Source organism: Callithrix jacchus, chromosome 10 (genome assembly GCF_049354715.1).
Source record: "Callithrix jacchus isolate 240 chromosome 10, calJac240_pri, whole genome shotgun sequence".
Lineage (NCBI taxonomy): Eukaryota > Metazoa > Chordata > Mammalia > Primates > Cebidae > Callithrix > Callithrix jacchus.
Window position 1 is genome coordinate 11,574,261 of NC_133511.1, and position 14,573 is coordinate 11,588,833.

Sequence of the window (14,573 nt, forward strand, 5' to 3'; positions counted from 1 at the left end):
AGACAGGGTCTCACTCTCTGTGGCTCAGGCTGGAGCACAGTGACATGGTCATAGCTCCCTGCATCCTTGAACTGCAATGTTCAAGAGAACCTCCTGCCTTAGCCACCTGTGGCTAAGAGGAACTGTGACTACAGGCATGTGCCATTACACCCAGCTAATATTTTTTGTAGAGATGAGGTCCTGCTATGTTGTCCAGACTGATTCCTGGGCTCAAGCGATCCTCAATGATCCTCCTGCCTCAGTCCCCCAAAGCACTGGGATTATAGGCTTTCTTTTTTTTTCTTTCTCTTTTATTTATTTATTTTTTAACTGAAAAGTCTATATTTAGCTCTTGGTCTTAAAAGATGGCTTAACCTAGTATACAATTTTAGGATAAGAGTTATTTTCTCTCAGCACTTTGAAGATACTCTTTTTTTGTCTTCTGGTTAAAAAGTCTTCTGTCAGTGTAACTGCCTAACATTCCTTTGTAGGTATTTTATCAGTTCTCCATCAACTTTTAAAATCTTTTTCTTTGTCCCTATTGTTTTACACAGTTTCACTACACTAAGTTTTTACATATCTAGCTTGGGATATGTTGGGCTTACTAAATTTATGATTTAGCATCATTTTTCCCCATCAATTCTGGAAAATTCTCAGCTATTAATTCCCTGAATATTGCCTCTCCCTATTCTATCATCTTCTACCATCTTTTTAGATGTATATCAGTTCTTTAAACTCTGGCTCTTACACATTTCTCTGTGTGTGTGTGTGTGTGTGTGTGTGTGTGTGTGACAGAGTCTTGCTCTGTTGCCCAGGCTGGAGTGCAATAGCACAATCTTGGCTCACTGCAACTTTCAACTCTTTGAGTTCAAGAGATTCTTGCGCCTCCACTACCCAAGTAGCTGGGGCTACAGGCGTGCACCACCATGCCCAGGCAATTTTTTTATTTTTAGCAGAGATGAGTTTTCACCATGTTGGCCAGGTTGGTTTTGAACTCCCAACCTCAAGTGATCCACTTGCTTCGGCCTCCCAAAGTGCTAAGATTACAGGCATGAGCCACTGCGCTCGGCTGTGGTTCACACATTTCTTAACCTCTTCTATATTACCTTTTTTTTTGGTCTCTCTGTACTGCATTTTGAGTAATTTATTCAAATCAATCTTCCAATTTACTAGTTTACTCATCAGAATGTCTAATCTGCTGTTTAAGCTATCTACTGAGTTTTAAATATCAATTTTACATAAATATTGATATTATATAATATTACATATTATATAATTCTTGTAAGTTCTGATTTTTTTTTAATTTATCTGGTCATCTCTTGTTTCTTGTTCACATTTTCAGTTCTTTTACTTGTTTGAAAATACTAAATATACCTATTTTATATTCCTATTTCCCAATATATGAAGTTTTTTAGGTCAACGTTCTATTGATTGTTATTTTTGCTGATTCTCACTAATAATGTCTTGCTCCCTCTGTGCTCTGTGATTTATTTTTATTATAATTTCTTGTTCAATAGAACTTTATCTCCGGTAATTTTCAACTTAGATTAAGGGTCTATATCTCTAGAGAAATGTTTTGCCAGATGCCAGGGGCACTATCAACCCAGAATAATTTAAAATAAATTCTTGGCTGGGCGTGGTGGCTATGCCTCTAATCCCAGCACTTTGGGTGGCTGAGGCAGGCAAATCACAAGGTCAGAAGATCAAAAATAGCCTGGCTAACATGGTGAAACCCTGTCTCTACTAAAAATACAAATATTAGCTGGGTGTGGTGGTGTGCACCTGTAATCCCAGCTACTTGGGAGGCTGAGGCAGGAGAACTGCTTGAATCCGTGAGGCAGAGGTTACACCGAGATCACACCACTGCACTTCAGCCTGGGTGACTGACAGAGCAAGACTCCATCTCAAATAAACAAACGAACTTCTCAGCTTAGGGCTTGAAGGACCATGCGGGTGATTTGAACTCAGGCCCAAACCCATATGTAATGGTGACAATCCTCAAAGGCAGCACTGGCTTTATTTTTTTTCCTTCACTCCACTCAGGGTCAAGGCCAAAGATTTGTTTTAATCTGACATTTTTAGCTGTAGGAAGATTTTTAATAATGATCATTAAGTCCAAATACCTTTAAATATATTACTAAAGCATTATTAAAATTAGACATTTGTTAGATATCATGAAAAAAAGGTGGCTATTTTTATTACCGGGACACTTAAATGTTTAATAGTTCCAACTAATATTCAATCAACTGATAGGTACTTTGTGAAAGACAATATATTGGGTGCAAATAAGAGCAGTGAGTCCCACGCTGGGAGTAGTTTATCAACCAAGCTGTAGGGCAGAGGCAAATCATGATCCTATATCTTAGGACTGAAAATAGGTTGCAACTAAATCCTATCAAGTAAAGACCAGTTAGATACTTATTAACAGAATTAAAATGAATGATATGAGGATATGGTATTTATGAACCTCAGGAAAGAAAAAGGTAATTAGAAGTATAGTGTTCCTCTTCAACTGTTGGCTTCAAACAGTAGGTCACACTTCAGATTTAATATCAGGAGCTACAGGTGATGGGTGCATCAAAATCTCAGAAATCACCACTAAGGAACTCACCATGTAACCAAAAACCACCTGTATCCCAAAAACTATTGCAAAAAAAATAAAAATTAAAAAAATAAAAAGAGAAAAATAAATAAAAGTAAGAAGTTTTTGGTCTGGCCCTGCTGACCCACAACCCACCAACCCACAAATCAGCCTGGCCCTCAAGTGTACCATGTCTGGCTCCTCCAGTGTCACCGCTATGAAGAAAGTGGTTCAGGCTGGGTGTGGTGGCTCATGCTTGTAATCCCAGCACTTTGGGAGGCTGCAGGCAGATCACGAGGTCACGAGTTCAAGACCAGCCTGACCAACACAGTAAAACCCCGTCTCTACTAAAAATACAAAAAAAAAAAAAAAATTAGCTGGGCATAGTGGCAGAAGCCTGTAATCCCAGCTACTCGGGAGGCTGAGGCAGGAGAATTGTTTGAACCTGGGAGGCAGAACTTGCAGTAAGCCAGGATCATGCCACTGCACTCCAGCCTGGGTGACAGGGCTAGACTGCGTCTCAAAAACAAAGAAAAAAAGAAAAGAAAGTGGTTCAACAGCTCCGGCTGGAGGCCGGGCTCAACTGTGTAAAAGTTTCTCACGCAGCTGCAGACTTGAAACAATTCTGTCTGCAGAATGTTCAACATGACCCTCTGCTGACTGGAGTATCTTCAAGTACAAATCCCTTCAGACCCCAGAAAGTCTGTTCCTTTTTGTAGTAAAATGAATCTTTCAAAGGTTTTCCAAACCACTTCTTAAGATTCAGTAGATACTCAAAACAGAGTTAAATTTGAAACCTGTACAAAAGCTTAACCCTGTGACACACGTGCCATAATATACAAACTTCTACTTTTGTAGTCTTCAACATCTACTTCTCTGAATTTTCACAAATTTCTATCTATTTTACAAGGGTAATTGTTTTAGATACACTATCAGCAGCATACAATCAAACTTAGTATGGAAAAAAAGAAATTTTCTTTCCCAGATTAAAAAAAAATATGTATATTAGTGTATCAGGGGCTAGAAGGAAAGTGTTTTCTATTTCTAATCACCACCTAGACTATCACAAGAGATAATCTACGCAATAATGGGTTTCCTCATAGCACTTTTAGAAGCAAAACTTTTATACTCACTTGTAAAAGTAAAGTTCACAAATACAGCTCACAAAAGCCAGAAGACATCGCAAAAAGTAAAAGACAAGAATCTGAAAGAAACCCAGAAAAAGAAAACAGAAGTCACAGATATGAGCTAGAAAAACTCATAAACATGAACTGCTCTCATTTGTTGTCAACAACACTGTAAACTGCTATAATTCTTTTGAAAAACAATATGGATCAAGAATTTTCACCTCCCTTGACTCAGTATCAGTATACCTACTTCTACCACTCCAGCTGGTGGGGGTTGGAAGGTGGAGAGCCATTCATGAAAATGTTAATTGCAGGTTTAGTAAAAACTGTTTTAAAAACTACAAAATATCCAATTATAGAGAAATGATGAAATAAACTAGGCTATATCTAGCACATGGACAATTATACAAAGACAGTGAAAACATTCTTGCAATATAATGCACATTCATTCAACAAGCACTTCTTCAACAACCGTAATATTATCAGGTACTGATTATGACAAAATATTAAGTGAAAATGTACAATTCAATATTATTTATACATCAGTTACAGCTATGGAAACTATATGCATATGGAAAGACTGGAAAGAAATGTAATAAAATGGTAAAAGTCGCCATAGCAACCTGGTAGATTTAGGTGATATTTTTCCTCCTATCTTCTAAAGTTCTATGATGTGGTTTTATTAATTTAATTTTATTTATTTATTTTTTGAGACGGAGTTTCGCTCTTGTTACCCAGACTGGAGTGCAATGGCGCAATCTCGGCTCACCGCAACCTCCGCCTCCTGGGTTCAGGCAATTCTCCTGCCTCAGCCTCCTGAGTAGCTGGGATTACAGGCACGTGCCACAATGCCCAGCTAATTTTTTGTGTTTTTAGTAGAGACGGGGTTTCACCATGTTGACCAGGCTGGTCTCGATCTCTTGACCTCGTGATTCACCCGTCTCGGCCTCCCAAAGTGCTGGGATTACAGGCTTGAGCCACCGCGCCCAGCCAGTTTTGTTAATTTTATAGTTGACAGCATCAATTTAAAAAATAAAAATAATAAAATAGGGGTTAGATTGAATAGCTTTATACTACAGAATACCATATGTTTAAGAGCACTGAATTTCTCAGAAAATAAACACTACTTAATATATAATATGACTGGCCGGGTACTGTGGCTCAAGCCTGTAATCCCAGCACTTTGGGAGGCCAAGGAGGGTAGATCACCTGAGGTCAGAAGTTTGAAACCAGCCTGGCCAACATGGCAAAACCCCATCTCTACTAAAAATACAAAAAAAATTAGCTGGGTCTGGTAGCGGGCCTCTGTAATCCCAGCAACTTGGGAGGCTAAGGAAAGAGAATCGCTTGAACCTGCGAGTTGCAGGTTGCAATGAGCCGAGATCACTCCACCACACTCCAGCCTGGGTGACAGAGTGAGAAGGGCTCCGTTTCAAGAAAAAAAAAAAAAAAAAAAAAAAAAAAAAAAATATATATATATATATGGTATGATTACTGTAACTGCATATAACATGAAAATTACCTTCCATTTTCATGATTATAAGCTACAAATTTTTTAAAAACTTGTATAAAGTATCTTGTAAATGCCCAAATTTATTCATTAATTCAATAAAAATATACTGAAAGTCTACTGACCACATACTGAGCAGTATTCTAGATGCTACTAGGAACATAGAGAATTTTAGTATAAAGTTTATACATTTAAGGATACCTTATCTAATTAGAGAGAGTACATAGACATATTTAGAAAGTTAAAATTTAACATGAATTAATTTAAGAATTCTGTTTGAGAGCAGGACAAACACCACCATCCCTACTAATATTCAACTGGAAGTTCTAGTCAGAGCACAATGACACAAAAATAAAATGAGGTAATAGAATGGAAGAAACTAAACTTAATATACAAAGATGAAAGAGAACCCACAAGCTTCACCTGACAAACCATTGACACTAACGAGGAAATTCAGCAAGACATTCGGTATTAAGATAAAAATAAAAGAAAACAACATACCATTTATGATCACAACAAAAAGTGCAAAGAATCTAGGCATTAACCTATCAGACTACACAAGACTGAAATCAATACTTTAAAAAAAATTATCAACTCTTGGCCTTTAGGTAAGATCAAGTGTAAAAAAAATGTATTAAAAGACACAGAAAACTTGACTAAATGGATAAATATATCATTTTAGGGACAGAATGACTTAACACTGTAAAAGTGTTAATTCTGCTGAGTGCAGTGACACTTGCCTGTAATCCCAACCCTTTGGGAGGCTTAGGCAAGGGGTTTGCTTGAGGCCACAAGTTCAAGACCAGCATGGACGACATAGTAAGACTCTAAGTCTATAAAAAATTTAAAATTAGCTGGACGTGGTGGCAGGTGTCTGTGGTCCTAGCTACTCATGAAGCTAAGGTGGGAGGATCCCTTGAGCCCAGGATTCTGAGGCTGCAGTAGGTTATTACTGCACCACTGCACTCCAGTCTGGGAAAAAGAGCAAGGCCCTGTCTCAAAAGATAAAATAAAGTCAAGTCAAATAAAAGTATTCATTCTCAAAATAATATGTAAATTCAGTACAACTCTAATCAAAACCTAGCAAAATTTGGGTGAAGGGTAAACTGATTCTAAGATGATTTTTAAAATATAAATTTTAAAAAAGATAAAGTGAGAAATTCATCCACCAGATACTGACATACATTACAAAGCCACAATAATAAAAGCAGCATGGCAGTAAACTAACCAATGACAAAGAATAAAGACAATAGAAAGAACTGATATACATACAGGAATGAGGTGTATGATAGAGGTGGTATTACAAATGAGAAGGAAAAAGGTGGGTTATCTGGCAGATGGTGCTAGAAAATCCAGTTCACCACAAAGTAAAAAATAAAGCTGGATCTTTCCACAATTTATAAAATAAACTTCAAATAATTAAAGCCTTACATGTAAAAGATAAAATTAAAAGCTAATTGAATATAAGTATTTTGGGAGGCCAAGGCTGGTGGATTATCTGAGGTCAGGAGTTCGAGACCAGCCTGGCTAACATGGCAAAACCCCTTCTCTACTAAAAATACAAAAATTAGCTGGGCACAGTGGCACATGCCTGTAGTCCCAGCTACTCAGGAGGCTGATGCAGGAGAACTGCTTGAACCTGGGAGGAGGAGGTTGCAGTGAGCCAAGATTGCACCACTGCACCCCAGCCTGGGTGACAGAGTAAGACTCTGTCTCAAAAAAAAGAAAAAAAAAAAGCTAATAAGCTAATTGAAGAAAATATAGAAGAATATCTCTATGACCTGTGGTGAAGGAGGATTTCTTTTAGAAAGACCCCAAATCCACCAAACACAAGAGGAAAATAGATTGGTTTGACCACATTGAATTAAAGATTACTGTTCAACAAAGGACCACAGACAAAGGTAATAGAGAGGTAACAGTGTAAGAGAAAATATATACAATATCTATAACCTATAGGGGGTTACTAATGAGAATGTCTACAAATTGGAAGAATGAAATAGAAAACCCAACAGAAAAATAGACAAAGGATGTGAATGTGTAATTCACAGAAAGAAAGCTCCAAATGAGTAATAAATATATGAAGAAATGCTCCAATTTACTAGTTATCAGAGAAATTCAATTAAAGTGAGAAGCATTTCACATGCATGAGGAAGTCAGAAACATCAAAGGCCCAGGAGATGTGAGGAAGATGGAAGCTGGAGTGCTGCTGTAGGGAACATAAAGGTTGTGCAGCCATCTGGAAAGCAATCTGGCAGAACTCTGAGATTAAGTGAGCCCATGGATCTATGTGTGGGATCTCACTTCTGAGTGTACACTTCAGAGAAATTCACAAACAGGTCCAGGAAGAGACAATACAAACGTGCTTTCATTTGGGGTAGCAAGAGATTGAGAAGGTAGCGATCACTAGAGGTGCCAGTTGTTACCACACTGTCTCTCAGAAACAACCATCCTTCTCAACTCAGCGTTATGATGCCGGGGCTGTGACTCCCTAAGCTACAATTCCCCTTTGCCAGGTGGCTAGGAAAAAGGAGATCAGAAGAAAGAACAACAGAAGAGAAATCTTGCTTTCCATTTCGCTTGCTGTGTACATCAGTGATGTAAGAGGATTAGAGAAGAGGAAGAATTCTGTGTTAAACATGTAAAATTTGATACCCAAGAGGAAATAAAAATCCTCTGCATAACATATTGTTAGTTTTCTACTGAGTCCTTCACCCTTTATTATCTTTCCTTTGACAAGTTCAAAAAACCATAAATGAGGCCAGGTGCAGTGGCTCACACCTATAATCCCAGCACTCTGGGAGGCCAAGGCAGGTGGACCACTTGAGGTCAGAAGTTCAAGACCAGACTAGCCAACATGGTGAAACCCTGTCTCTATTAAAAATACAAAAAAAAATTAGCCAAGTGTGGTGGCTCATGCTTGTAATCCCAACTACTCAGGAGGCTGAGGCATGGGAATTGCTTGAACCTGAGAGGCAGAGGTTGCAGTAAGCTATGATGGCACCACTGCACTCTAGCCTGGGCAACAGAGCAGGACTTCAACTCATTTAAAAAAAAAACAAAACAGAAATGAGATACTAGATAGGGAAGGGAGGGACAGTATTTCTGTCACTTTCTGCAGGTGCTACCTTTCTGATCATTCTAAAATGCAAATGCAATCATACCTCTTTTGTCTAAAACCTTTCAGTGGCTTCACACAACAGACTTGGAAGAAAAAGGACAACAGTCTAATGTCTTAATAGATCCTACCAGGTCTTGTAGAAATCTGGCATCTTGTTAATTCTCAGTCTCATCTAATCTATTCCACCACGCCCTCTCTTTCAAGTGTCATACCTGTTTATACAAGGCCATGCTGTCCTTCTTCCCATCCTCAGGGCCATCAGTCTAGAAGACTGTTCCCAACTTTCTCCCTCATTCCCACTCTTCCTTTTCCTAGAGGACTCCTGCTTATCCTTCAGTTCTCTAATTAGGGACTTCTGCTTCATGGAAAATGGACTTTTCTTCCATTCGTGGACACTATACTTAAAGCAACTTTAAAAACCACCAAAAACTCTGGACAATGTAGTTAAACCAAACTAAGACGACTCTGAAGGTGGAAAGAAAAAAGCAGGCTGGCTACAGAATCTGGGACAGGAGGAACAACACAGCGGTAAATTCCATGGGTTTTCTTTTTGCTTGGCGTATTCTAGGCATGAAGCTAAAGAAGCTGGCAACTGAAAATGCCAGTGGGCACAGAAAACAAAAATACCCCAACCAAGATCGGCTCTGTAGCCAAAGGACCAAGAAAAGGATAGCCTAGCATGATGAAAAAACTTTTGGAAAATAACTACTTTAGTCAGGACAAATACCCACTCCCACCCATGCATCAGAGGTCAGTTAGGAAGCCAGGACTTTCATCCCCACTGATAGTAATGTCTCCCCAATCATGGTGTCAGTGGCAACCACTTAGGGAAGCTGAACTTCCACACCCAACTCCAATCTGTCAAGATGCTTCTACTCTACCTGCGGGGTGGTATCAGTGGAGGCCTAGGAGAGTAAGACCTCCTACCCTTGCCCAGCAATAACAAAAAAAGACCCCCTTCCTCAGATGTTAGTGGAGGGAACCTGAAGTTTTACCTCCACTTGGTGGTAGCAAGGTAGAGACTTCCCACTAACACTCTTTCCCTGCTGGGTTAGTGGCAAGTAGTATCAAAAGAAGCCAGCTAAAACTGAAGGCTTAAATAAGATCCAAGGGATCATAACAGTGCAAAGAAAGCATGCTGAGCCCATGAATAATCCCGAATCTTATAATGCAATACCTTAAATGTCCACACCAAGAACCAGGAAGATCTCAAAGTGAATGAAAAAAGTCCATCGATAGATTCCAATACCAAGATGACAGAGGTGTTAGAATTATCTAAGGAAATTTAAAGCAGACTTTGTAAAAATATTTCAATGAATAATTAAGAATATGCTTGAAGCAAATGAAAAACCAGAAAGCCTCAGTAAAAAAAATTAGAAGATAAAAAATTAGAAAAACCAAATGGAAATTTTTAAATTGAAAATATACATAGCGGCCAGGCGTGGTGGCTCACGCCTGTAATCCCAGCACTTTGGGAGGCCGAGGCGGGTGGATCATGAGGTCAAGAGATCGAGACCATCCTGGTCGAAATGGTGAAACCCCGTCTCTCCTAAAGATACAAAAAATTAGCTGGGCATGGTGGCGCATGCCTGTAATCCCAGCTACTTGGGAGACTGAGGCAGGAGAATTGCCTGAACCCAGGAGGTGGAGGTTGCAGTGAGCCGAGATCGCGCCATTGCACTCCAGCCTGGGTAACAAAAGCGAAACTCTGTCTCAAAAAAAAAAAAAAAAAAAAATATATATATATATATATATATATATATATATATATGTAGAACAAACTAAAAATGCAATGGATGGACTCAACATTGGAAGAGCGGGCAGAGGAAAGAATCAGTTAAGTGGAAGATAGAAGAACAAAAGTTACTCAATGTGAACAACAGAGAGAAAGTAAATTGAAAACAGAGTCTCAGGAACCTGGGGGACTAATAACAAAAGACCTGACATTCACATCATCGAAATTCCAGAGAAGAGGAAAAAGGACAAGGATGAGAAAGTATTCAAAAAAATAAAACTAAAACCTTTCCAAATCTGGCAAAAGGAATAAGCCTAAAGATTCAAGAAGCTGAATAAACTCCAAACAAGACAAACCAAAGAAATCCACACCGAGACACATCATAATCAAATTTCTGAAAACTAATCAGGTTAGGTAGGTCCCAGTTAACACCTAATTATTTCTCAGCACTCTGCTTAAATTAGGCCTTCCTAATACGCTATTCCATTGCACACTGTACTTTTCCTGCTTAAGACCCACCATATTTAGAATGACTTGTTCAATGTTCATCTTTTCCACTAAACCACAAGTTTCATTAAGTCAGGGACTTGGTTACTGTTATAGCCACAGCACTTAATACAGTGTCTACCAAATAAAAGCTGTTCCATTAATACTTGTTGAATGAATGAATAAATGATTATTCTTCAAAATAAGTTCCCCTTTAACTACCAATCTATTTTGTCCTTTTCTCAAAACTATACTAGAGACTCACCTCTTAATCAATTGTGATTTCTTTCAGGTAGGTCTGTCCTTACCTTATTAGTTTGTAGAATTCTTGCATGAAATGCAGCTGGCCAGGCATGAAGCAATAGGTAAGCATAGGAGCGAATGGCATAGGCTGGGGAATATTCCCAAGTCTGAAATCCCTCCCCATAGATGAGGTAGTGTGTCTAAAAATACAAAACAGATAGATTCAGGGTTATACTGGCCAAAAATCTCTGGTAAGCAGATGCAAGTTTCTGAGTAGAAATACTAAAGACAAAGGCAGGCCAGGCACAGTGGCTCAGGTTGATAATTCCAGCACTTTGGGAGGGCAAGGCAGGCAGGCTGCTTGAGCCCAGGAATTGAAGATCAGCTTGTGCAACATAGCAAAACTCCATCTCTACAAAAAAAACACACACACACACACACACACACACACAAAAATTAGCATGGTATGGTGGTGCATGCCTATAGTCCCAGCTACTAGGGAGGCTGAGGCAGGAGAATCACTTGAGCCCCGGAAGTAGAGGTTGCAATGAACCCAGATCATGCCATTGCACTCCAGCCTGGGCGATGGACCAAGACTCTGTCTCAAAAAAAAAATTTTTTTTAAAGAGACAAAGGTATACAGTAATGCTAACATTCTCTACAAGATTTTTGCAACTGATGGATAAAAAAGGAATCAAAATGACCCCATATTTAAAATATTAAGACATTATAAATTTTACAAGATTGCTGTTTGGTCAACACTGAAAGCTTGAATTTTACCTTCTACTTATTTTTCCTCAATACTTGTTAGCCAAAACAGAAAACCTCTAAATTTTATATTTTCCTTAAACAACCTACACTTAACATTCTTTCTTCATTTTTTGAATTCAAAATGCGATCAGAAAATTTTACCTCTGATTTTCTATAATAGAAGTCAACAGACAACGCATAAATCAAGAAATAGCAATAGAAGCATACTATTTAGTAACACTATTTTGGTAACCATCAGAAGATATAACTTAAAAAGTGAAAGAAAGTGGTTGCCTCTGGAAAGTAGGATTTGGACACAGGAAGTAGAATAGAAAGCTACTGTTTTTCCTTTAGGCTTTTTAGTAGTTGTTAGCTTTAAAAACCATCTCTAGGTATTATTTTCATTTTAAAAAACTTATAAGAAAATTACAAATTACACCTTTGTGTAAACCAGCTAAATTCCCCACAGCCTTCAGTAGCAGGTACATCAACTGCTTAGAATACAAAAGTGAACAAAAGTTACTGGCCAGGTGCAGTGACTCATGCCTGTAATCCCAACACTTTGGGAGGTCAAGACGAGAGGACAGCTTGAGCCCAGAAGTTCAAGACCAGCCTGGGTGACATAGTTAGCTGTCATCTCTGTTTGTTTGTTTTTTTTTTTGAGATGGAGTCACACTCTGTTGCCCAGGCTGGAGTACAGTGGCATGACCTCGGCTCACTACAACCCCCACCTCCAGGGTTCAAGTGATTCTCCTGCCTCAGCCTCCCGAGTAGCTGGGATTATAGGCGCCTGCCACCACACCCAGCTAATTTTGGTATTTTTAGTAGAGATGGGTTTCACCATGTTGGTCAGGCTTGCCTCGAACTCCTGACCTCAGGTGATTCACCTGCCTCGGCCTCCCAAAGTGCTGGGATTACAGGCATGAGCCACCACACCAGGCCTGTTTTTTGCCTTTTTTTTTTTTTTTTTAAAGAAAATACAGTTATTTTACTAGTAGTCACACTTGTGTATTATTTGTCTCTCGATTGGTAGTAACTCCTATGCTGCAAAATCAAGAACAAAAAGAGAAAGCTAAAGAAATCACCTACTGGCTCCCAGTAGTTGAATGTTTCATCACAGTCAGAGATGTTGCTCAGGAGAGCAGCACATAACCTTGCTGAAAGCAGACACTTGAAAGCAGTAGATCCTTCGGGTGCCCAGACTTGTCCTGCTTTGTTCCCAGATAACCTGTTTAGAAGCAAAAAAAAAAAAAAAAAAATGTCAGGAAGGACCTACTAATCAGAAGACCTAAATAGATAGAAAGGGCAAAAAGGCCAAGGGACATCAAAGCACTTATTCACCTAAAAAGGTGAATGGCTAATTGTTCTTTCTCAGTACAATGAATAAATAATTCAGATTTTCAAGAAAAAAATTGTGGCTGGGCGTGGTGGCTCGCGCCTATAATCCCAGCACTTTGGGAGGCCAAGGCAGGTGGATCACCTGAGGTAGGAAGTTTGAGACCAGCCTGACCAACATGGAAAAACCCCATCTCTACTAAAAAAAAACAAAAATTAGCCAGGTGTGGTGGTGCATGCCTGTAATCCCAGCTACTGGGGAGGCTGAGGCAAGAGAATTGTTTTAACCTGCGAGGCAGAGGTTGAGGTGAGCAGAGATCGTGCCATTGCACTCCAGCCTTGGCGAAAAGAGCGAAACTCCATCTCAAAAATAAAAAATAAAATTATGAGATAGGGTCTTGCTGTGTTGCCCAGGCTGGACTTAAACTCCTCAGCTCAAGTAATCTTCCTGCCTCGGCCTTTTGAAGAGTTGACTTGAATCACTCTATCACTCCTTCCACTTCCTGTTTTTCAGGCATAAATTAACTCATACACTTCAGCTCCTTGCATTTGCCACAGTCCATTTCTCCCAAGCCAACTAATCACTCACTTGAAGGCTGCAAAGCGGTCATTCTCATTTTCTTTCTTTTCTTAGCAAGGTCATTGCTTTTCACGGCTTTATGCCTCACCCCTTAAGTTCAAACAGAAGCCTAGGTGCAAGCTACGGACAGCCTACTCCAATTCCATATGCTGACGGCTTCTTTAATGCAGTTCTAACCTGCTGCCTCCCAGGTTCGGGAAGACGTGGTGGCCGGTTGGGTGGGCCCAGTAAAGGGTCGGAACTTGAGGGAGAATAAAAGGAGCTGTGAGGAACAGCCGTACAAGGTTTACTCTTTCATCCTGCCAACATCTCCCACAGACGCTGTGCCCACGCTCGGCCTAGCCTAGGAGCATCACAGACCCGCACTCCACTGTTTTACAGAAGAGGGGGACCCGCAGTGCAGGGATCTAAGGTGGGCGAAGACCGAATGCTGACCCGCCCAGGAAGAGCAATAGGACCTAGCTGAAGAGGGAGCTCGGGCCTTCGGCGGGGAGGACAGGCCAGACGGAGCCCCCGCGCGACACTGCTGAGACCCTCCAGCCGCGCCGGCCACCCGGCCGGCCACGCCCCTGCCGCGCCGCAGACGTACTCAGTCCGGTGCTCCGCGCCGCCCGCCTCACGGCTGCCCAGCAGCTCCCGCAGCTTGTCCGCGGCCGGGGCCGAGTCCCCACCGCTGCTCCCACTGCCCTTCAGGCGCTGACGAGCCCCTCGGCTCGCCATGGCAAGCTAGGGGAAAAAAGAATTCGGCACCCTATGAAGTCGGTGAACGCGGAGACATAGCTTTGGCTGGCAAACGGTGTCCGCCGAGGGACAAAAGATCTTGACATGCGCAGAAAAGACTAAATTGTAAAGTTACTGGGCCAATGGGGCAGATCCTCGAGTAGCGGAGAAATAGAACCTGAGCCTAGAGTTTCTTCATCCGGGCTGTCCCATCCACCTACTTCTAACTCTCTAACTCTGGCCATTCCTACCTTCCTCCAACCCTCTCGTCCGTCACTTTTCAACATTCTCCATTCCAAACACACACACACACACACACACACACACGCACGCACACACGGCACCTCAGCTCCCCTATTTAAATGAAAGCACAAATAGAAAGTGATCTACATAGTGAAATGTGGAGTAT

The 14,573-nt window shown here is 40.5% G+C and overlaps 1 protein-coding gene across 34 annotated transcripts in view; it reads right to left on the reverse strand.

The window, feature by feature from the left end:
• The window catches only part of ALG9 (ALG9 alpha-1,2-mannosyltransferase), a 108,808-nt gene extending 94,580 nt beyond the window's left edge, over positions 1-14,228 (reverse strand). For 17 of the 34 annotated variants that reach the window (XR_013523043.1, XR_013523041.1, XR_013523044.1 and 14 more), the window contains exons 1-4: positions 14,034-14,228; positions 12,619-12,757; positions 10,845-10,979; positions 3,694-3,764 (exon numbers count right to left, since the gene is read on the reverse strand). Coding sequence is in view for 12 of the 34 variants with exons in the window: in XM_078339424.1 (XP_078195550.1) it covers positions 3,694-3,764; positions 10,845-10,979; positions 12,619-12,757; positions 14,034-14,164 (476 nt within the window). In the remaining 22 variants the exon portion in view is untranslated. The other 17 variants (XR_013523045.1, XM_078339435.1, XM_078339429.1 and 14 more) reach the window with 7 other exon arrangements.
• Between the last annotated feature and the right edge of the window lie 345 nt (positions 14,229-14,573).